Source organism: Henckelia pumila, chromosome 1 (genome assembly GCF_033568475.1).
Source record: "Henckelia pumila isolate YLH828 chromosome 1, ASM3356847v2, whole genome shotgun sequence".
NCBI lineage: Eukaryota > Viridiplantae > Streptophyta > Magnoliopsida > Lamiales > Gesneriaceae > Henckelia > Henckelia pumila.
Window position 1 is genome coordinate 151,127,303 of NC_133120.1, and position 24,928 is coordinate 151,152,230.

The window sequence follows — 24,928 nt, forward strand, 5'->3', positions numbered from 1 at the left end:
TGATGAATTGATGATTAATCTTATAAAGGCAGTATCAGATAAAAACACTATCTGATGACTACTTTAGAAATATTAAATCTCGAGGATCTACAAGATCTTGCGGATTCTTTTTCGAATCTTAAAGTAGTAGATCTAAAAATGAATTCCCCTGATGGTGAACAACCCATAGGGAATCCCCCGAGATATGTGGTTAAAACAGAAGAACCACATAGTGAGTTCCATGTTGGAGAAAATTCACATCCAGCAGGAACCAGATCAAGAAGGAGTAATATACCAATACATCAAACTCCTTATGGAAAAACTGTTTTAGACCCGATACATCCTTATGGGGTTATGTTAAAACTGGATATTCTGGACTTCAAAAACAAAGAAGAACTCATAGATGATTGGACACCAGCCATGAGAATAGCAGCAGGAACTTTAGATCTCAATAAAGAAGGATTTATCAAACTTCTGGAAATGAGTCTAATGGGATCTGTCAAGATAGCTTGGGAAATGACCATGCCAGAAACCAAGGAATCAATCTTAGCAGGAGAATCACTTAGCAAGATTGTAGGAAAAATGGCTACCCTTTTTAAAGCACAATTCATAGGGGTAGACTATTTCAATAATCAAGATACAGAGAAAAAGAGAAGATATACTCAAGCTCTGTATAGCCTCGAGTTACATGATATCTGTTTAGTTGATGAATATATTATGTTATTCACCAAATACAGATGGAATTCGGGAGTTGAAGAAAATGTAGCCATTCAGCTATTTTTCGCAAAAATGCCAAGCCCCTGGAGAGAAATGCTGATAAATTAAAAGAATACGTTCCAGGTAATCTTGATACATTGGCAAGACGCGCCTCCTTTTTGAAAGGAAAATTGGCGGAATGGTGCCATATGGCAGCATTACAGAAGAACTACAAGAAAATAAGGGGTATTAATAAGCATACTCCTCTATGTTGTAGAGAAAATGATCTCCCTACGGTTATAGGGAATAAATCACATGGATTTAAAAGGAAAAAATTCAGAAATAATCCCTACAATAAAAGAATGAAAAGTTCTTGGAAACCAAGAACATTTTGGTCCAAACAAAAGGCCAGATCCTATAGATCAGGTAGAAGAAGTGGACCTACAAGAACATCCTCAGCAACAAACTCATCAAAAGGCAGGGGAAGAACACCATCTAGAAGAACTTTCAGAAGAACTCATACGAGAGCAAGTGAAAGTTTCAAGGATTGCAACTGCTGGACATGTGGAGCAAGAGGACATATATCTACAAACTGTCTAGAAAATGAGAAAAAGGGAGTTAAACTCTTTGAAGCAACACCAGATTTGGATGATGCGGTCTTCTTTCAAGATCTAATCCAAGTATATCAATTTGAGGATATCCCCTCAGATGAAAGTATATACGAAGAAGAGATATTTTTTAGCCAAGATGAATCTGAAGATGAATCTGAATCAGAATCAGAATCAGAATCAGAATAAAGAAGAAGTGTTTCGACACGAAGCACATGAGATTTTGGCTGGATTTTTTAGTCAAACCACGATATCTCATAATATGGTCCAAAGGATTATGAGAAAAAATCCAACATTACAGAAGTACCAAGGATTTTTGGCAGTACAAGTAGAAAGAGTCTTAGGCAACCTAGGGCTTAGACAAATAAGACATCATTTGATTTACAAAATATCCAGAAGGAAAATGACAATCCCTATGGAGTTAACAAGTAATCAAATAGAGATGAAGTTAATTCCTTTTGAAGAAGTAAGAGAGGAATTGCAAAAGCTGAAAAGTGAGGTAGCAAGAACGATGTCTTGGATTCATATTGGAGCGATCCAAATAATGATCAAGACAACTTTTAAAGAAGGAATAGATTCACCCATAGATATCGTAGTATGTGATAAAAGAATGGGGAATATCCAAGATGCTGTTCTGGGTACGATCTCAGGAAATCTATGTGCAGGAAAAATTGTAGGAGTTATTTATCCAAGAATAGCCTACAATTTAGCTGACAGAGACTTTAGTCGAGCCTTGACGTTGCATCAAAACTTCAAGGAAAAAAGATTAATGAAGGAAGGTAATAGACCATATTCTATTACTTATCAAATTTCATATGCTCTTTCTAATACTCACCATTCTGAATTATTCATTAGAAATGAGTTTATTGAAATTCCAGAAATCTTTGGAAAAGTTGCTCAAGCAATATACCCGGAAAGAATCGAGTTTCCTTTAATTCAGGAAACAAATATTCAAATACAAGATAAACCGGTTCTATACAGAGATCTTAAAATAGAACCTCGAAGGTTATCTTTCCAAGGTGACCAAATGACAAGTCGAAGGTGGGAAAAATCTTCTATTTAGGAAATTCCACCAGAAGAAAAGGAGTTTTCAATAATAGGAAAACTTAGATCTCCAGAAGGATGGAAAGAAGTCAAAATAGTATTCGAAATTACAAGTCACAGGAACCAATTTTCTTGTCACTCGATTTACTATTTAGAGCAGCAGGTAACAAGAACTTACCAAGGATTAATAAATATTGGAGAATTGAAAGTTCAAATATGTAGAATTCCAGGAAAAGAAGTGGATCAACTCATTCTTGGCCTAGAATTTCTAGAGGACCATAAACCATGGAAACGCCTTGAAAAAGGAATAGAGTTTATGGCAAAAGAAAAGACTTGGAGGATTCAATAAGAATTCTACGAGATGGAAAACCAAGAGAATTGGATAAGGGGAAATCCCTTAATCAGATTCGAAAACTCTGTTTACAAACAAAGGAAGAAGCAACTGTTAAAATTAGTAAGTCATGAACATGATTTACTAGAACGCATTGAAAAAGTGGAAAGGAGTAACCATACTCTACCTTCTGAGGCCTTAGGAAAACTAAAGGTGAATAGTCTTAATCGGATTACTGAGTTACAACACAGTCTGTTAAAAATGGCGGGTCCATTTAGTAATCCCTTTAAAAAATGACAAGAAGTCCTTTCTCAATATACATTTTGATAGGGATGTTGTATGAACAATATAAGGCTGAATACTTTTCTTTGCAGCTTATATTGACTCGGGAGCAGAAAATTTGTACAGCAAAAAGAGGAGTCTTCCCTGAAGAATGTGAACAAGAATTGCCAAAAATTGCTGGACGATATTTCTCTCGAAGACACCACCAATCTATTTCCATGATACAAGAGCTGATATCCTGTTAGGAAATAACTTCTTACAAATGTTTAAGAAGTACACAAGACAATTATTCAAGAATACTTATGTTCACTACAATTTGTGATCATAAAATTATCGTTCAACGACTAAAGGTTTCTTTTTATCGAAAATTGCCGATAATATTTCGCAGCCAGCGTGGTGATAAAGAACAAATTTTTCACCCAAAAATTAAAGATCCAAGAAGGTTTGGAGAAACCATGTTGAAAATAACAACAGAACAAGAACTCCAAACAGAGGATATGGAGCTTCTCAAGGTAACTCTAAATCACAGAGATATAGAGTTATAAAATAAGGTATCCCTTGAAGATGTAAAAAAAAAGCTCAAAGAAAGTTACAACGAGCATCCTTTGGCATGGTGGGATATAAATCAACTCAAAGTCAGTCTTACTCTAAAGGAAGGCAAAGAGTATGAATTTGTCAGATATAAGCCTATCCCAATGAGCATAACAGATCAAAGGGATATGAAAATGATTATCAAGGAAAATTTGGACCTTGGTCTAATCAAAGAAGGAGTTTCACCATATAGCAGCCCAGGTATTCTGGTAAGAAATCATGGTGAAATAAAAAGAGGGAAACCCAGGTTAGTTATTAACTACCAAGGTATTAATAAAATCCTGGAGTTTGATGGGTACTTCATACCCAGTAGAGAACATCTAATTAGCTGCGTACGAAATGCTAGAGTGTTCTCAAAATTTGATTGTAAGTTTGGATTTTACCAGATTCGAATGGAAGAAGACAGTAAGAAATTCATAGCCTTCTCTACACCACAAGGACATTATATCTGGGAAGTTATGCCTATGGGATTGGCTAATACACCCCAAATATTTCAAAGAAAGATGGATAATCTTTTTAAAGATTATTTCAACTTCATGTTTGTTTATATTGATGATATTCTTATAGCATCAAAAAACATAGATGAACATGTTAAACATTTAGAGATTTTCTCTAAAATTTGTAAACAAGAAGGACTGGTTTTATCTGAAAAGAAAACAGTTATAACAACAAGGAAAATTGAATTCCTTGGAATTGAGATTGATGAAACTGAAATAATTCTACAACCCCATATTGTGGAAAAGGTAAAGAATTTTTCAGATAAACTCAAAGATGTAAAACAACTCCAAAGTTTTTTAGGATTAGTTAATTTTGCAGGGATGTTCATAAACAATCTGGCAATGTACAGAAAGGTGTTCAGTCCTTTGTTAAAAAAGGATGCAAGGTTTATATGGACCGATGACCATAATAAAGGGGTAAACCATAAAGGAGATATGCAAGAATCTCCCAAAAATGGCTATACCCTTGGATGAAGATGATCTAATGTTATTTACGGATGCCAGTGACGAATGGTGGGCAGCAGTCCTTACTAAGATCACTCCGGATAGAGAAATACCATGCAGATACTGTAGCGGTATTTTTTCAGAATCGGAGGCTATCAGGGGGCATATCAACGAGAAGGAATTTTATGCAGTTAAAAGGGCTTTCGAAAAATGACCATTACTTTTACTTGCTAAAAAATTCACTTTGAAGGTTGATAACACTCAGGTAAAAGCTTTCCTAAGAAATAAGATTGAATCTAAACCTGAGAAAGCTAAGTTATTAAGATGGCAAGCTTTATGTCAAAATTATATTTTTGATATTGTTATTATTGAATCTCATGAAAATATTCTTGCAGATTTCTTAACAAGAGATGAAAGGCAGTGACGTGGATTCCATCATGAAAATGCAGAGGCATCTCAGGAAACACCTTGGATTGCTTCAAACCGAGTTCAACTAGCTTGTCATAAGTGCCGATATGGCGGGTAGATTCCAACAAGCTGATCGGATCAAAGTATCCAATCGAATCACATGATGTATGCAAGCTCAAACTCAACTATGGGCTGCTATTCAAGGGCCAATTATGCGTGCCATAGAAAAACCACTGGTTTCTCAGAAACAAAAAATGCTAAAACCATTGGTTTTACAAGAACAAGAAATATAGCCACCGGTTGTAAAACAATATGTTGATGATTCTAATACTCAAGAAACAAGCGCTAATCTATCATCAGCTTTTGATGATCTATCTAGATAAAGCAACAATCGATGAGGATAACTCATCAAGTCAACCCTCCGCCTCTGGGGTAAAAGAGGAAGAGATCAATCTTAGGCCCAATACTGACAAGGGCAAATCTAATATTGATACTTACCCAGCTATCATTTCTCCATTTCAGGTTTATCAACAAAGATGGGAGAAATTAAGCACAAGAAGTGAAATCAACCCAATCACTTGCAGGGTTGATGTTGTAGGAATATATCCAACGGTTTGGCTAAAAAACAATGTCAATCCTAAGGATGTAAAGTTATGGTATGAATTTTGGGCTTTAGCCTCAGTTTATACAACTTCACCAGGCTTCCAGGAAATATCACAGCTACCAAAATGGATTCAGGAAGCAGTCCAAGAAACATGGGCAAATAATGATCATTTGTCCAGAGGAGATGTGCTCGACGTTATAATTCTTTAGTGCAGCCCCAGAACCAACAGGGAAAGGATCACTCGAGCCCTTTCATTTCATCAAGATAAGGAGACCTGACATGAATAATCAAAGATTTATCAAGGATCCTATATCTGAAGAAATACCATTGGTTTCCACTTTATGAGAAAATAAAATCTCAACCAGAAGGGCATGGGGTATTTGGGTTTGTCTCACCGAGATGGACAAGGTCAAGTTTCCGTCCAAATTTTATCAGAATTATGTGAACGGATTATTCATATTAAACACAATGACAGGAAAAACTACGGCTTTTGCGGAAGAACTCTTCGAAAAGAAGAGAAACTTTTTGTGGAACAACAAGCTGCCGGGGAGTAAAGAAAATCGCCGAAAATTTTGTAACATGGCTCATATCAGAAGATGGTCAGAGAATATCTGCCCAGAATGTCCAAACCAGAAGGAGCCAGAATTTAGAAAAACCTTCAAACCCCGAACGGATCGAAAAGATTTTTCCGAGACAAGCAAAGGTGGACAGGGACCACCAAAAATGCATTTTCCCAGGGGCCCACTACAAAAGCAAAAATGCCCCGACAACAATAAAGAAGGCATGTGAGGAGAATAAATCCAAAATAAAAAGTCAAGCATGTGACTTTCCTACTAGCAAAAGATGTCATTAATAATGGTATAAAGAATTCAAGACAGCTGTAAGATTTCCTGAAGTTTCTCGGTGAAACGAGTGAAACTTCAGCTATAAATACAGGCATTTGAGGAAACTGAAGACATCGATCATTCCCTTCAGTTTTCTTACAAATAAAAATTATTGTAATATTTCTCTTTCTACAATTGTATTAAGTTTCTGTAATTTTATGTATTCCAAGAACAAGGCTACTATGAGTAGCTAAACTAGTTATCTCATCCTCTTCAAAGGAGGTTGATTTATGTAATAATATGTTGTCTGAATAAATTTCTGAATCTCTTCCCTATCATGGTATTTTATTTTAAAAATTAAGCTTTTACTATACGCCCTAAGGTAGGAAACGAAATAGGGCCGTGCTAGCTGCTGCTGAAGGAGTCTGTATCAGGAACCATCGGTTATGATCGCGTGGTTTGGTTGTGAGGAGCAACCTATAAAACCCGGTGGACATTACCCGGAAACAGTGTGGTCAAAGAGGTATTCTTCTTTAATTTACTGACGGAAGCATGATAGGATTAAGCTTTTGAATATTAAATAGGGAAATAAAGGGTAGAATGGGCATTATTTAGTTTTAAGGAAAAATTCAAGAAACTATTTAATGAATTAGGGATATATTTGGAACATGAAAAATGAAAGAGATATAATACGGAAAATGAAAAAGATACAAAGACATATTTAGGAGTTATCCTAGATTCTTTGTCACTTGAAGAAGTACATGCTGCTCTAATGTCCAAGGAGTTGAATAAGAAATCGAGAAATGGAAATGATGATCACAGTGCAGGACTCTATGTAAGAGGAAGATTAGAAAAGAGAGAATCAAAATATAGAGGCAAATCCAAATCAAAATCCAGACAGAAGTTTTAAGGAAGTGTTAACAACTCATGTCACAAGGAAGGAAATTCATTAAGGACTGCCCAGAAAGGAAAAGAAAACAAGCAGAAAAAGAATCTAATTCAGGAGATGCAGCTATAGTACAAGATGGCTATGAAAGTGCAGATGTTTTGATGGTCACAGTTGATAAATGTGAATTGGATTGGACCTTAGACTCGGGCTGTTCTTTTCATATGACTCCTTGCAGGCATTGGTTCAGTGATTTCGATAAGGTTGATGAAGGAAATGTCCTTATGGGAAACAATGTAGCTTGAAAGATTGAAGGCATTGTATCTATCAAGCTCAAAATGAATAATGGAACAAATAGAACTCTGTCAGAAGTTATATTAGTTCCAGGATTGAAAAGAAACTTGATATCACTTGGAATGTTAGATCAATCGGGCTATGAGTTTAAAGCTAAGGATGGTGTCCTTACTGTTACTAAAGGAGCAATGGTTGTGATGAAAGGAATAAGACGCAATGGTTTATATGTCTTGCAAGGAGGATCATACAATGATCCCACTGTTTTGAATGCCCATATTAGCTTGGATAAAACCAAGTTATGACATGCTAGGATGGGACATATAAGTGAAAGGGGGCTTATTGAACTTCACAAACAAGGTGCTTTTGGTAGGGATCAAATCAGCAAAATGGATTTTTGTGAGCATTGTGTTCTGGGAAAGCAAAAAATAGTCAAATTTAAAAGAGCTGAACATACAACCAAGAATACTCTGGACTATATACATTTTGATGTATGGGGGCCTGCAAGGAATCAAACACATGGAGGATCGAGGTATTTTATCACCTTCATTGATGATTACTCTAGAAGAGTATGGTTGTATACAATGAAGCATAAAAATGAAGCCCTGAAGAAATTCATTGATTGGAAATCACTGATCGAAAACCAGACAGGAAGGAAGATAAAAAGATTGAGAACAGACAATGGATTGGAGTATTTGAATAATGAGTTTGATGAACAGTGTAAGGAGAATGGTATAGCAAGGCATTTGACAGTTAGACATACTCCTCAGCAAAATGGACTTGCTGAGAGAATGAATCGAACCTTGCTAGAAAGAGTTAGATGCATGCTCTCAAATGCTAAGCTACCTGTTAGTTTCTGGGGTGAGGCAGCAGCCACAACATGCTACCTTATTAATAGATGTCCATCTGTAGCTCTAAACTTTAAAAAACCAATCGATGTTTGGTCTGGTAAGCAAGGAAATTATGAAACACTAAGAGTATTTGGATGTACTGCTTATATACAGACTAATGATGGAAAGCTGCAACCAAGAGCTAAGAAGTCCATTTTTTTTGGATATCCACAGGGAGTTAAAGGTTATAGAGTTTGGCTCTCTGAAAATGGAATTGGAAAGGCTGTGGTAAAGCAGGGACATTACCTTTGAAGAGGATAGTGTGCTCAGGAAAATGTCATCTGAGAATGTGAATAACAATGATAAGGAATTCTATAATTGTGATCACATTCTGGTGGAGTCACAAAAGGATACACATCCTGAAATACAAGACATCACTCCTACAGTACAAGGTGATGACTTGACAGATTACCATCTAGAAAGAGACAGGGTCAGAAGGGAAATTAAACCTCCTGCTAAATATGGATATGCTGATCTAATAACATATGCTTTGAGTGTTTCTGAAACCTTCAGCTGTGAGGAACCAAGTTCATATAAAGAAGCTGTAAACAACAAGCATAAATTGAAATGGAAAGAAGCTATGCTTGAAGAAATACATTCCCTTGATAAGAATAATACTTGGGAATTGGTGGAGCTTCCAAAGGGCAGAAAACTAATCGGAAGTAAATGGATTTACAAATTAAAGGAAGGAATTCCAGGAGTTGAACCACAGAGGTTCAAGGCAAGATTGGTGGAAAATGGCTTCACTCAAATGGAGGGCATAGATTTTAATGAAGTATTCTCTCTTGTGGTAAAACATACATCGATTAGGATTTTGTTGGCTTTGACAGCAGACCAAGACTTGGAGCTGGAACAGATGGATGTAAGAACAACCTTCTTACATGGTAGCCTGGATGAAACCATATACATGAGACAACCAGAGGGTTATAAAGCTCCAGGAAATGAGTCAAAGGTTTGTTTGCTTAAAATATCCCTATATGGTTTGAAGTAGTCATCAAGACAATGGTATAGACGTTTTGACAGTTTTATGAGTTGTCATTTGTTCAAGAAAAGTGATTATGACAGTTGTGTTTATCACAAGAAAACTTCAGAGGGATATACCATCTATTTGCTGCTCTATGTTGATGATATGCTCATGGCATGTAAGAGCATGGATGCAATTCTGAAATTGAAAGAAAAACTCAAAGGGGAGTTTGAAATGAAAGATCTTGGCCCAGCACAAAAGATACTTGGAATGTAGATTACAAGAGATAGAGCTAAAAGTATCTTATTCATAAACCAAGAAGATAATCCCAACAAATTGGTATCAGAGCTGCTCATTTCAAGCTATCAATAGATCAGTGCCCTGCCACTCCATATGAAGGTTGTATCCAAGTTTGGAATGATGAATTCCAAGATCATTACAACACCTTTGGCTGCTCATTTCAAGCTATCAATAGATCAGTGCCCTGCCACTCCATATGAAGAATATGCTATGAAGAGTGTGCCTTATGATAATGCCACTGGTAGGCTAATGTATGTTATGGTATGTACAAAACCTGATTTGGCATATGCTACAAGCCTGGTGATAGATTCATCAGTAGACCAGGTAAAATGCATTTGGAGGCAGTAAAGTGGATCTTGAGATATCTAAACTCCACTTTGAAGACAGGTTTGATCTATGGCAAACAACATGGCAAGAAAGAAGGACTGACAGGATATATGGATGCTGATTATGCTGGTGATCTAGATAAACGAAGATCAACCATTGGATATATTTTCACATATAATGGAAACACTGAAAGAGTGGGTGCCCAGTGAGCCAACTTGTGGCTATGGGCTTTGATGACTCTTTGTACAAACGATCTTTTGTTTAATGTAATTTACACTTTTATTAATGGCAATGACTTTATCTTTCTTCATATTGTTATATTGTGATATACTATTGTTGTTTTGATAAAGACCTTGAATATACTATAGTGTATGTAAGATGTGGTAGAACATGGGGATGTCTATCATGAAATACATTTATAGTCACTGTATATTCTAAACTGTTCCTAGTCGATTGAGCCGTCCGATAATAAGGATAAGGATCGCTCGAGTTTGAGACTAGCATTTGCGATGCGGAGTACCACGTTTCATTGGTAGGGAACATGGAGATGTTCGAAGCATGCAAATGGATATTCATAGGATGAATAATCGAACTACCCTATCCGGACTTTCCAAGTGGTTATCACTTATCGAGTGGATAAAGTCCGCGGTTTTGGTTGTACACCATTAGTCCTTACTACTTGAAACATCATGGAGACTCTATATGCTAGTACTGTGCTTTGACTCGTTTACTGACTCTATGGGGGTCATCAGGTGTCGGGATTGGGTACAGTTACAACACATATAGGAGTCGATGCATTGTTGTCAAGGATTCACCACATACTTGCGAGTGTGGATATCCTATGCGATCTGAGGAGATATTAGTGTGACGAATCTCTGGCCAGAGTACTTGATGTGATTTAAGAAATGGTTTCTTAGTAGCACATGCGATGTCACTAATTTGATCTTCAAGATGTATTGCATAGTTATCAAATCTTGAGCGACTCTCGATATACCAATGGTTGTTGATTCGATCGGGATATATGGATGAAGGGACCGTACTGTACGCTAACCAAAATCTACTGGTTCTTGTAGGCACTATCAGTGATACCTAGGGAATCATGGGGCGATGTTGCTAGGCGCTTTACCATGATTCGTTGGGCAAGTCGGAAAGTGTTGTTCCGAGTCACAAGGAGTTGTGAGCCCACGGCTAGCTGTATCCCTGAACCATTGAGGGTCACACAGTGTAATGGAGTTTTAATCCCCGTTGAGATAGTTAAATTTAAAGAGTTAAATTTAATGAATAAAGAAGTTGGACTTCTTAAATAAGAATAAGAGAGTAGGATTTCCTAAAATGACATAGGGATGGACATTTTTGGAAACCACTGAATTCGGATTCAGGAAAATTTATCTTGACTTTAAAATGTGCAGAAATGGTTTCTGTGCACATTGGTGAAATCGGTTCATCAATCGGAGTCACACTGAATTTTATATTAATTTCTGAACATGCGGGCTTTGCTTGTCGGGCCTCAACTTATGACTAATGGGCCCTACGCTGTTAGTGGCCTGCATTATAAATAAGTTATTGCAGTACAGAAATTATAGACAACTGGTCATAATTTTGAGAGAAAAATTTCGAAACCCTCCTCTCTCTCAAAGTAATCGGCCGAACCCCTCCCTCTCTGTCAGAGAATTTCCGGTCTGTGATTTTTAATTGCAGTCAGGAATAACGAAACAGATTCGTTTAATCTCTTCGCAGATAAACTTCTGATAGATTTTCTAGTGCAATCTATCAGAGGGATTTAAACCCCATTCGTGGACCTGATTGAAGGAGTTCATCAGTTCCTGGGAGATACAAGAAGCGCAGAGAAATCTGTGTGGTGTCCAATAATCTCGCTTCGAGATTGAAGGTAAAATTTAATAATTGTTATTTGATTTTACACACACTTATAATTTAATCGTTGAACGGTTGATACCCACACTATGGAATCGTTCCATAATAAAATTTTTAAACTTCCGCTGCACCGGGTATCAATCGTGATTGATCTGAACGCCAGTTTTCCAACAGTGGTATCAGAGACAGGTTGCTCAGATCAAACGATTAAATTAATCAATTGTACAAAAATTTTTGAGTCTCGGTTTTTGAAACAAAATAAATATTTTAAAATAAAATAATTTTTTGTCGGGCAAAAACCCGGGCAGCGATTGGATCGCTGCCCGGTGGGGCAGCGATAGTCGCTGCCCCGGGCGCTGCACAGGGCGGCGCTGGCGCTGCCCTAGCGGGCAGCCGGGCTGCCCGGCCCGGCCCGTTGGGGCGCGGGCGGCCCGGGAATGTCACGGGCGGCCCGCGGGAAAAATTATTTTTATTTTTAAAATTAATTTTAATATGTTAAAATTTTATTTTTGGTCCGATCGAAAATTGTTTTTGATTGGTTCACGAGGCATCGGATCGAATTGTTCGAGTCCGAAAATTTTAAAATTGATTTTTGGATAAATTTGAATTTTTGGAAAATTTTAATATTTTATCCTTTAATTGAATTTTGAAATCAATTATTTTTGGTACAATTGATGATAAGATTTGATCTTATGGATATATTAAGTAAAATATGATTTTATCTATAAAATTGGATTCTGTAGATAAAATATGATTTTATTTGATAAAAAGGTAAAATATGATTTTGTATGTAAAATAAGATTTTATATATAAAATATGATTTTATCCTTTTATAGTTAAATTGTCATATGCATGTTATCCAATAAATTAATTTTGAATTAAATGTTATTGGATAAGGATGATCGATTGCCATGACCAATATTATAGGTGTATGTTAGGAATTTACATTTGTTTTTATTGTTGTTGGTTTTATTAATGGGCCTGGTTTATGGCCCAATATGAATGTCATATGTAATAAAAGTGGGCTTGGTTTATGGCCCGTTCCCACCCCCTAAAAATGTATCCCCTACTTGTCATTGTTATTTATTGTAAATACATTAGATTTAGTGGGAGATCAAGATTTGAAGATGGTGGGCCCAGCAAACAATAAAGACAGAAGAAATGTAAATTGGAAGCTAATATAATAGGATTGCATTGCATACTGCATATTACCTAGGATTGGACTAAGACTCGTGATTGGCAACCACGGGTCAATTAGAAATGGAATCGATCATCCTAAATAATATATGATATTATGATTGTATGCATGTTTAGACATAATTGCGTGAATCCGGCAAACATGCAATATTTGAAAATTGATGAGACAAATTTTTATAATTAAAAATCCCTCATTTTAAATATGATTTAAAATTGATATCAAGATAAATAAAGGAAATTTAAATTTGTTTAAATGTTCCTACCTTCCATCAACGATCAATGTATGAGATGCTACCCGCGGATATGGTCCGGCTCATATTATTGGGGGGGCCCGTTCGTCGGAAAGCTGTACATTGGATCGACACATGTTGTAAGTTGGGTGGAACTCCCATGGGATCGGCTCATATTATTGGGGGATCCACATGGCGACCGTCCATCACAACTTAATATTGATGGGTCATCTTGACATGTCACAATAAACGGCGTCATATTATTGGGCCCTTATTGGACATGAGGTAAATACATGGAGGTTGCTTTGGAAGCAATTGGGCTCTACCTTTTGAGAATTATGGTTGGCTGATATTATTCGGGACCATAAGTTTGTCAATTGGACTCCATGTTCTCACTAAGGAAAACAGTTTCCCGTTTTCACTAGAGGGTAGTGAAATCGTTAAAATAGTGGGAGTGAGATTCATAAAATTAAATTTCGCCTATTTTATGTCTTAGTAAATTGCTTAAACAATAATTGATATATGTCTGTTTTCTTTTCAGTATTTCATAAGATGAATTCGCGTAATCCATTATTCTCGATCCTCGAACAAAACAAGTTGACTGGCGCAAACTATACGGAATGGTTCCGGAAGTTGAAGATCGTCTTGACTTCGGAGAAGATGCTCTACGTGTTAGATAAATCTCCTCCGAAGGAAGCACCAGCTGACGTAAGTCCAGAGGAGTTGGCCAAACTTGATACATGGTGGGACCATGATATCAAGACCAAATGCTATATGCAAGCCTCGATGTCTGATGAACTCCAGAGGCGATTTGAGGACACCGTGAATGCTGCTGACATTCACGCTCAACTCAAGGAACTTTTTGGGGCTCAATCGAGGGCTGAAAGGTTCGCTACTGTTAAGGAGCTGATGACGTGTCGCATGCGTGAAGGGACTTCGGTCCGTGATCATGGGGTACGAGTGATTTGGCTCATACAGAAGTTGGTAACCCTTGATTTGGTGTTGGAGCATGAACTCAACGTGGACTTACTGCTTCTGTCTCTTCCTTCTTCGTTTGACGGATTTGTGGTAAACTTCAATATGAACAAGATAGAGGCCTCCCTTGAAGAGATGTTCAATATGCTTGTAACATATGAATCCACATTAAAGAAGGATAAATCGGTTTTCTTGGTGGGCTCCTCATCTTCTGCTAAGAAGGGGCCAAGTATGAAGGGCAAGAAACGTTCTGCCCCACCCAAGAAAGTCGAGCCCGAGAAGAAGCACAAGACAAAGGCTTCAAACAATGGAAAATCCAAGGATGTTTGCCATTACTGCAAGAAGCCGGGTCATTGGAAGCGCAACTGCAAGGAATATCTAGAGCAGTTGGGAACTGCAAAGGGTATGTTCTATATTGAAATAAACATTTCACTTAATACAACTTCTTGGGTATTGGATACCGGATGTGGATCTCACATTTGCAATGATTTGCAGGTGATGACAAGAAGTCGCAGGCTTAGAATGGGTGAGACCCAGCTGAGGCTCGGGAATGGTTCCAGAGTTGAAGCTACGGCCATTGGAGATGTTTGTTTAACTTTGCAGAACGATTTTAAGTTATTATTAAGAGATGTTTTATTTGTTCCAGATTTAATTAAAAACATTATTTCTATTTCTATGCTTGATAGAGATGGTTATTCTTGCAATTTTGTGAATGGGATTTGCAATATTTACAAGAATGAATGTTTAATTGGAAATGGACAACTTGAAAACGATCTATACAACTTAAAACTAAAAGACGTTCCAATAAATTATGTTGATAAACCGGCGACAACAAACAAAAGGAAAATCGATAGTCAAAACCCGGCAAACCTTTGGCACGCTAGACTAGGTCATATTTCCTCAAGGAGGATGAACAAGCTAGTGGGAGAGGGCATGTTTGATATGTCTGATATTAACTCTCTATCTACTTGTGAATCCTGCCTGAAAGGAAAAATGACTAAATCTCCTTTTAAGGGGAAACCTGAGCGTAGTCAAAATCTGTTGGATTTGATCCATACAGATGTTTGTGGTCCATTTAGAGTTGGGACTCAACATGGCCACACCTACTTCATTACCTTTACTGATGATTATTCAAAGTATGGGTATTTATATTTAATGAAATATAAGTCTGAAGCATTTGAAAAGTTCAAAGAATTCAAGGCTGAAGTAGAAAACAAACTAGGTAAAAGTATTAAAGCACTTCGATCGGATCGAGGTGGAGAATACTTGAGTACCGAGTTTTTGGACTATCTAAAAGAGAATGGGATTCTCTCTCAGTGGACTCCTCCTATGACACCACAGCTTAATGGTGTATCGGAGCGTCGTAATCGAACTTTGTTGGACATGGTTCGATCCATGATGAGCTTCACTGAGCTTCCACCTTCGTTTTGGGGCTATGCGCTTGAAACAGCGGTATTGTTGTTGAACAACGTCCACACTAAAGCAGTGGACAAAACACCATACGAGTTATGGAATGGCAAAGCTCCTAAGTATTCGTACTTAAGGATTTGGGGATGTCCTGCTTACGTGAAGCAGACAGTGGGAGACAAGTTGGATAGTCGATCCAGCTTATGTTATTTTGTGGGGTATCCGAAGAATTCAATCGGATATTATTTCTATTATCCTGCTGAAACAAAGGTGTTTGTTTCAAGAAATGCCACCTTCTTGGAGAAGGAGTTCTTATTGGATAAGAAAGGCGAGATGATGGAACTCGAAGAAGTTCGAGAAGAACCCGAAATACAAAATAATGATCCTACGCCTCAGGAACCATTACTGGACACGCCTGAACCTAGAAGATCCGAGAGGAATTCTAGACCTCCTGTTCGATATGGTCTTCTTCTTGAAGGGGATCAAGATGAACCCAACATTGGATGTGATCCAAGAAACTTCAAGGAAGCAATTTCTGATGCGGATTCAAATTTATGGCTTGAAGCTATGCAGTCTGAATTGGATTCGATGCATACAAACCAAGTTTGGTCTTTAATAGATCCTCCTGATGGAATTGTTCCAATAGGGTGTAAATGGATCTACAAGAGAAAGCTTGGGCCTGATGGTAAGGTATTGACCTACAAGGCGCGATTGGTGGCGAAAGGTTACACTCAAAGACAAGGAGTTGACTATGATGAAACCTTTTCACCAGTTGCAATGTTCAAGTCCATAAGAATCCTTATTGTCATAGCTGCATGGTATGACTATGAGATATGGCAAATGGATGTGAAGACTGCTTTTCTTAATGGAGACATTAAGGAAGAAATCTATATGAAGCAGCCTGAGGGGTTCACATCCATGGGAAGCAAGCATAAGGTATGCAAGCTTCAGAGATCAATTTATGGTCTAAAACAAGCATCAAGAAGTTGGAACCAGAAATTTGATGAAACAATAAAGGATTTTGGTTTCATCAAGAACCCGGAGGAACCATGCGTGTACAAGAAAGTAGTTAAGGATGCTGTGACATTCTTAGTACTTTATGTTGATGACATCCTACTCATTGGGAATGATGTAGGGATGTTGCAGTCAACAAAGATATGGTTATCAGGTAGATTCTCGATGAAGGATTTGGGTGAGGCATCCTACATTCTTGGGATACAGATCTATAGAGATAGATCTAAGAGAATGATAGGACTCACACAATCAACCTACATCGATACCATATTGAAACGGTTTTCAATGGATGGGTCCAAGAGAGGACATCTACCCATGTGTCATGGAGTTTCTCTATCCAAGTCTATGTGTCCCAAGACTGATGCAGAGATAGAGAATATGACACATGTACCATATGCGTCAGCTATAGGTAGTATCATGTATGGGATGATATCTACCAGACCGGATGTAGCATTTGCTCTGAGTGTCACGAGCAGATATCAGGCAAATCCTGGTCAAATGCATTGGAAAGCCGTGAAGGACATTCTTAAGTACTTACGAAGGACTAAGAATATGTTCATGGTTTATGGAGGACGAGAACTGAAATTGGAAGGCTATACCGACTCTAGCTTCCAAAGTGACATGGATGACTCGAAGTAAACCTCTGGATTTGTGTTCATGCTCAATGGCGGTGCTGTCTCTTGGAAGAGTTCCAAGCAGGACACCACAGCGGATTCCACCACTGAGGCTGAATACATTGCATCATCAGCTGCTGCTAAAGAGGCCGTTTGGATGAGGAAGTTCGTCCAAGAGTTGGGCGTCATTCCTGAATTTGTTGATCCAGTCCCGGTGTACTGTGACAACACGGGTGCCGTTGCTCAAGCAAAGGAACCAAGGTCTCATCAAAGATCCAAACACGTACTGAGGAAATACCACATCATCCGGGAGATTGTGGAAAGAGGAGACATCACTGTCGAACGAGTGGCCTCTGCAGACAATATCGCTGATCCGCTTACTAAGCCCTTGCCAGGACCATTGTTTGACAAACATCGCGAAGCAATGGGTCTACGTAGTATGACTAGTTGGCTATAGGGCAAGTGGGAGATTGAAAGAGTGGGTGCCCAGTGAGCCAACTTGTGGCTATGGGCTTTGATGACTCTTTGTACAAACGATCTTTTGTTTAATGTAATTTACACTTTTATTAATGGCAATGACTTTATCTTTCTTCATATTGTTATATTGTGATATACTATTGTTGTTTTGATAAAGACCTTGAATATACTATAGTGTATGTAAGATGTGGTAGAACATGGGGATGTCTATCATGAAATACATCTTATAGTCACTGTATATTCTAAACTGTTCCTAGTCGATTGAGCCGTCCGATAATAAGGATAAGGATCGCTCGAGTTTGAGACTAGCATTTGCGATGCGGAGTACCACGTTTCATTGGTAGGGAACATGGAGATGTTCGAAGCATGCAAATGGATATTCATAGGATGAATAATCGAACTACCCTATCCGGACTTTCCAAGTGGTTATCACTTATCGAGTGGATAAAGTCCGCGGTTTTGGTTGTACACCATTAGTCCTTACTACTTGAAACATCATGGAGACTCTATATGCTATTACTGTGCTTTGACTCGTTTACCGACTCTATGGGGGTCATCAGGTGTCGGGATTGGGTACAGTTACAACACATATAGGAGTCGATGCATTGTTGTCAAGGATTCACCACATACTTGCGAGTGTGGATATCCTATGCGATCTGAGGAGATATTAGTGTGAAGAATCTCTGGCCAGAGTACTTGATGTGATTTAAGAAATGGTTTCTTAGTAGCACATGCGATGTCACTAATTTGATCTTCAAGATGTATTGCATAGTTATCGAATCTTGAGAGACTCTCGATATACCAATGGTTGTTGATTCGATCGGGATATATGGATGAAGGGACCGTACTGTACGCTAACCAAAATCTACTGGTTCTTGTAGGCACTATCAGTGATACCTAGGGAATCATGGGGCGATGTTGCTAGGCGCTTTACCATGATTCGTTGGGCAAGTCGGAAAGTGTTGTTCCGAGTCACAAGGAGTTGTGAGCCCACGGCTAGCTGTATCCCTGAACCATTGAGGGTCACACAGTGTAATGGAGTTTTAATCCCCGTTGAGATAGTTAAATTTAAATAGTTAAATTTAATGAATAAAGAAGTTGGACTTCTTAAATAAGAGTAAGGGAGTAGGATTTCCTAAAATGACATAGGGATGGACATTTTTGGAAACCACTGAATTCGGATTCAGGAAAATTTATCTTGACTTTAAAATGTGCAGAAATGGTTTCTGTGTACATTGGTGAAATCGGTTCATCAATCGGAGTCACGATGAATTTTATATTAATTTCTGAACATGCGGGCTTTGCTTGTCGGGCCTCAACTTATGACTAATGGGCCCTAAGCTGTTAGTGGCCTGCATTATAAATAAGTTATTGCAGTACAGAAATTATAGACAACTGGTCATAATTTTGAGAGAAAAATTTCGAAACCCTCCTCTCTCTCAAAGTAATCGGCCGAACCCCTCCCTCTCTGTCAGAGAATTTCCGGTCTGTGATTTTTAATTGCAGTCAGGAATAACGAATCAGATTCGTTTAATCTCTTTGCTGATAAACTTCTGATAGATTTTCTAGTGCAATCTATCAGAGGGATTTAAACCCCATTCGTGGACCTGATTGAAGGAGTTCATCAGTTCCTGGGAGATACAAGAAGCGCAGAGAAATCTGTGTGGTGTCCAATAATCTCGCTTCGAGATTGAAGGTAAAATTTAATAATTGTTATTTGATTTTACACACACTTATAATTTAATCGTTGAACGGTTGATACCCACACTATGGAATCGTTCCATAATAAAATTTTTAAACTTCCGCTGCACCGGGTATCAATCGTGATTGATCTGAACGCCAGTTTTCCAACAAACACCATCAGTTGGAAAGCTAACTTGCAACCTATAGTGGCACTGTCAACCACAGAAGAATATGTTGCAATCACAGAAGCTGCTAAAGAAGGAATTTGGTTAAAGGGTATTTTTGGTGAGTTAACTGGACGCAAGGTGGATGTCAAACTCTTCTCTGATAGTCAGTGCTCTACACTTAACAAGGAACCAGATGCACCATGAGAGAACAAAGCACATTGATATAAGATTGCATTTTGTTAGAGATTTGGTGGAGCATGGAAAGTTTCAAATGGAGAAGATTGCCACTAAAAAAAATCCATCTGATATGCTGACAAAAGTTATACCAAATGTGAAATTCCAACATTGTATCAAGTCAATCAATGTTGGAGAACTAGATACTGGTCCTTAGCTGCTGTGATGATGGTCCAAAGCTCATAAAAAATCCAAGGTGGAGTTTTGTAATGTTTGGCTTTCTTATTTAGCTTGTATAACCAATGAGAGTGAGGAATCAAGAAAGTACACCATACCATGCAAGGTGAAGACACAAGAGATAAGTTCCAATCTCAACTTATCTAACTAACTAACCAGCCGGAAGAGGCTAGGAGATAAGAAGGAAGATCGAAACAGTTGGAATGAATAAGAGAGATTCATCTTTAGATCGAGATTGCTCTCTGGAATTAGCTAAGAGTCTTCGTGTGCATTGAGTGTGATTGTATTCTTGATTCTTTCCGTGTTCTTGGTTCAAATAGCATTGGAGATTGAAGTCAATTCATTGTAAATCTTTGATACACTTTGTGATTGAGATCAGTGAAAGAGTTTTGGGCCAAAGTGGATGTAGGATAACTCATATCCAAACCATTATAAATCAGCGTGTTAATTTTCTTTCGATTGCCGATTACTTTGTTTCTGAATCGTGTTCAATATCATTTGAGTGAGCTGGGATCTTACTGGGATTTGATTCGTATTTTGATCGTGTTGTGTACTAAAGTTCAAGATAATCCCAACATTTTATTAGGAGCACATGTTTATTGTTTATGGTTTTATGTTATGAAAGTTTTAAATACTTAGTTATGCATTGCGATTTACGTGAGGAATGTGTGGTGATGCAGTATGCCTCGTAGACGAGTAGTCCATGGTAGGGATGATCAGGAACCACCTCGACCTCCACGGGACTTGTGTTATTCCCTTCAAGAGTTAAGTAGAGGCATCCATAGGTGTGAAATTGAGTAACTTAAGATTTGGTGTACATCTGCAAAGAAATTTTCTGTGTGCAGGGAGGATTTTAGTTAGAGGTGACTCTATGTTTGCGTTGCTAGATTCTGGATCTATGCATTTGTTTATCTCACAGGAGTTTATCAGGCGGGTAGGCATCACACCCGAGATTGCTACCACAGGTTATGATGTCACCATGACATCTGGAGAGATTCTCACTACTACTAAAGTCATCAGGGGACTGGGGTTAGAGTTGCAGGGGCATTCGATCAAGGATGATTTAGTAGTATTACCGATGACGGGCTTTGATCTTATACTGGGCATGGACTGGCTGACAGCCAATGGAACTTCGATTGATTTTTGACAGAGGACGGTGTCAGTGAAGCCTTCTAACAGAGACCCATTTATTTTCTTTGCATCCCAGGGAAGCAGTGCTTTGCATGTCATCTCATATGTGTGTGCGAGGAAACTTTTATGGAAGGGTTGCCAAGGGTTTCTTGCCAGTGTAGTTACAGTGTCAGAACCACCTACCAGATCTATGGCAGAGATAGAGGTAGTTCGTGACTTCTCGAATGTCTTTCCGGATGATGTTGCAGGGATTCCATTAGTCAGAGAGGTGGAGTTCAGTATTGATATTATACCAGATACTGTGCCTATATCTAAGACATTGTATCGACTTGCTCCAACTGACAGGAAAGAGCTGAAGGAGTATATTCAGGAGCTATTGGTGAAGGGCTTCATTCGCCCTAGCTTTTCTCCTTGGGGAGCGCCAGTATTGTTTGTGAAGAAGAAGGATGGCAGTATGAGACTGTGCATTGACTACAGAGAGTTTAACAGAGTTACGGTGAAGAATAAGTATCCACTGCTGAGGATCGAGGCTATTTGATCAGTTGCAAGGAACTTCGGTATTCTCTAAGATCGATTTGCGATATGGATACCATCAGTTATGAGTCAGGGATTCTGACGTGTTCAAGACTGCTTTTCGAACATGATATGGGCACTACAAGTTCTTAGTGATGCCATTCGGACTGACTAATGCTCCAGCGGTATTCATGGATCTCATGAACCGTGTATTCCAGCCATATCTAGACCAGTTCATCATTGTTTTTATTGATGACATCTTGATCTACTCTAGGAGCATGGAGAAACATAGACAGCATTTGCAGACAACCTTGCATATTCTGAGAGAGCATCGATTGTATGCAAAGTTCAGCAAGTGTGAATTTTGGCTCGAGCAGGTGGCATTTCTTGGCCATATTGTTTCTAGAGATGGGATAACAGTGGATCCGGCTAAGATTGAGGCAGTGCAGAGTTGGGGGATTCCAAAGAACGCATCTGAGATTCGTAGTTTTTTGGGCCTAGCAGGATACTACCGAAAGTTTATCAAGGGATTTTCATCTATTGCAGTGCCCTTGACATCCTTGACCAAGAAAAATGCGAAATTTGTGTGGAGTCCTGATTGTCAGAGGAGTTTTGATCAGCTGAAGGAGGCACTCACGTCTGCGCTAGTGTTGGCAACGCTAGCGGAGCACGAGGAGCTCGTTGTCTACACAGATGCGTCTAAGATGGTCTTAGGTGCCGTACTCATGCAATGCGACAGAGTGATTGCTTATGCGTCGAAACAGCTGAAAGTTCATGAGCAGAATTATATATGAAATCTGTTTTCATTTTTAATTTCTTGCCTGAACATGTTCTTGTAAATTTACTTTTGATTCTCTTTTGCACTGAAGATATATTGATTTCAATTTGAAGTTAGTTGTTTTCGAGTCTCTCCATATTATCTATTTACATATGATATATCATTTTCAACTGTGAATTTCCTTTTGTAATTAATCCTCACATTCTTCATATTAATATATTATATTATGTGTTAATGAAACCTTAATCTTTTTCGTTGTTAGTCCACCATTAATTTAAATATATAATATCTAAATTTCTTATTATGTACCTGTACTTTCCTAGCTAGTGATAGTAAATATATATATATATTGAAAGTAATTTTATCATACCTCATTAAATGAATGCAAATAAAATTTTCTAGCTCGATAAATATTTTTTTTGGTACAATATGACATATTTAATTAAATATAACTATAATTTTGTTTTGACGTTCTTTATATGTGATTCTCGTGATTTTGCATATCTAGATAAACCTGATATTGCTATAGTTCATATGTAAAATATAATTTCAGGAAGGCTGCAATTATGAAATAAATCAATACTCATTGACGATATATGGGTAGTATTTGGGAGATGTTCGAAAGAGAGATGTTCGGTGCGAGCATGGGAAAAAAAAAGAAAGGATGGAAGAGTGGTAAATATCATCACCCAATTACGGTTGGGGAATTGGGTTAAAATCTTGTTTCAAGATAATAATTATACTCGAGTATTGTTATTGTGGAGATACGATTGATTTTTTCCAATTCTCCAACCGTATTGGTGTCACGAATATTAATTCATGTTCAAGAATTATGTTGAAGAACGGTGTTCATCGGTTTTAGTTTATATAGGTATATATGTATACACGTGGTTTGAATGTATATGTTTTTTTAATAGGTGAAATGTGTTAAAGTGTTAAGATGTTATGTTATTATTTAAGTATTGATCTTCTATTTGAATAATTCCTATTAAGTAGGATAGTTTGTTTCCTTTGACTCATTCAATGTAATGTTACTTAGTTGGCTATTTTTTTTGATTATCAGTTATTCTTTGTAAGGCTATTTATAAGCCAAAGTTGTTTATCAATAAATGTAAGTTCCTCCAGTTTGCTTTGAGTTTAATCTTCTCAAGAAATTACTCTTAACATTCTGGTATCAGAGACAGGTTTTAGCTCATAAAAACAAAACAGCAGCTTTTGTGCTTTGCAGCAGCAAGAGAAATGGCAACCGAAGGGAACTTTGTCCAACCAGCGATTCCTCTTTTTGATGGTCATTATGATCATTGGAGCATGCTAATGGAGAACTTCTTAAGATCCAAGGAGTATTGGAGTCTTGTAGAAACTGGTTATACCCTGCCAGAAAGTGGAGCAGCTTTGCCTGAGGTGAAACAAAAGAAGCTTGATGAAATGAAGTTGAAAGATTCGAAGGTCAAAAACTATTTGTTTCAAGCTATTGATCGACCCATTCTAGAAACCATCCTCCACAAGAGCACATCCAAACAGATATGGGATTCTATGAAGAAAAAGTACGAGGGCAATGACAGAGTGAAACGATCTATTCTTCAAGCTCTTCGCAAAGAGTTTGAAACTCTTGAGATGAAATCTGGTGAGAATGTTTCTGATTATTTCTCAAGAGTGATGTCTGTTGTCAACAAGATGAGGGTTCATGGAGATAAATGACTGATGTAAATGTAGTTGAAAAGATACTTCGTTCATTGAGTGACAAATTCAACTATATTGTCTGTTCTATTGAAGAATCAAAGGATATTGATAGCCTATCTATTGATGAACTACAAAGTTCGTTAATTGTTCATGAGTAGAAGTTTAATAGGCACAAAGGGGAAGAGCAGGCGCTGAAAGTAACTTGTGAAGAAAGAACAGGAGGACGAGGTCGTGGTCAAGGATCTGGTCAAGGATTTTATCAAGGAAGAGGGCGAGGCAGAGGTCGTCAATCCTACAATAAAGCTGCCGTGGAGTGCTACAAGTGTCACAAGCTTGGGCACTATCAATATGAATGCCCAAGTTTGGAAAAAGAGGCCAATTACGCTGAACTTGAAGAAGAAGAATTGATGTTGTTAATGTCTCATATTGAAGATAATGACGCCAAAAACAAGGATGTTTGGTTCTTAGATTCGGGTTGTAGCAATCATATGTGCAGAGATGAAGCCCTTTTCTTCAATTTCGATAGCAATTTCAGGCAGACGGTAAAGTTGGGAAACAACTCAAAGATGATTTTAATAGGAAAAGGTAATATACGACTGAACGTGAATGAATTCAATCATGTTGTCACTGATGTGTATTTTGTGCCAGACTTGAAAAAAAATTTATTAAGCATTGGGCAGTTGCAAGAGAAAGGTCTAGCAATCCTCATTCAATCCGACAGGTGCAGAATTTATCATCCAGAGAAGGGCTAGATTATTCAAGCAGAAATTACTTTCAATAGAATGTTTATACTGTCCGCCACAACACAACCAA

The 24,928-nt window shown here is 37.9% G+C and overlaps 2 protein-coding genes across 2 annotated transcripts; both read left to right on the forward strand.

The window, feature by feature from the left end:
* The first annotated feature begins 9,732 nt into the window (after nucleotides 1–9,732).
* On the forward strand, nucleotides 9,733–19,806 carry LOC140874209 (secreted RxLR effector protein 161-like). The gene is made up of 3 exons (XM_073277492.1): nucleotides 9,733–9,963; nucleotides 10,023–10,171; nucleotides 19,617–19,806. The coding sequence occupies exons 1-3, from the start codon at nucleotides 9,733–9,735 to the stop codon at nucleotides 19,804–19,806; spliced, it is 570 nt and encodes a 189-aa protein (XP_073133593.1).
* A 3,868-nt stretch (nucleotides 19,807–23,674) lies between these two features.
* Nucleotides 23,675–24,133, forward strand: LOC140874210 (uncharacterized). The gene has a single exon (XM_073277493.1). It carries the CDS (start codon nucleotides 23,675–23,677, stop codon nucleotides 24,131–24,133), a length of 459 nt encoding a protein of 152 aa, XP_073133594.1.
* The last annotated feature ends 795 nt before the right edge of the window (nucleotides 24,134–24,928 follow it).

What these genes read in the sequence shown, in the direction of transcription:
- LOC140874209 (XM_073277492.1), top strand. Translation starts at nt 9,733, where the DNA reads ATGAAGGTTGTATCCAAGTTTGGAATGATGAATTCCAAGATCATTACA. An exon ending in TAGATTCATCAGTAGACCAG is followed by an intron (nt 9,964 to 10,022) that starts GTAAAATGCATT and finishes TCCACTTTGAAG; the next exon opens with ACAGGTTTGATCTATGGCAA. An exon ending in ACTGAAAGAGTGGGTGCCCA is followed by an intron (nt 10,172 to 19,616) that starts GTGAGCCAACTT and finishes AAACACCATCAG; the next exon opens with TTGGAAAGCTAACTTGCAAC.
- LOC140874210 (XM_073277493.1), top strand. Translation starts at nt 23,675, where the DNA reads ATGGCAACCGAAGGGAACTTTGTCCAACCAGCGATTCCTCTTTTTGAT.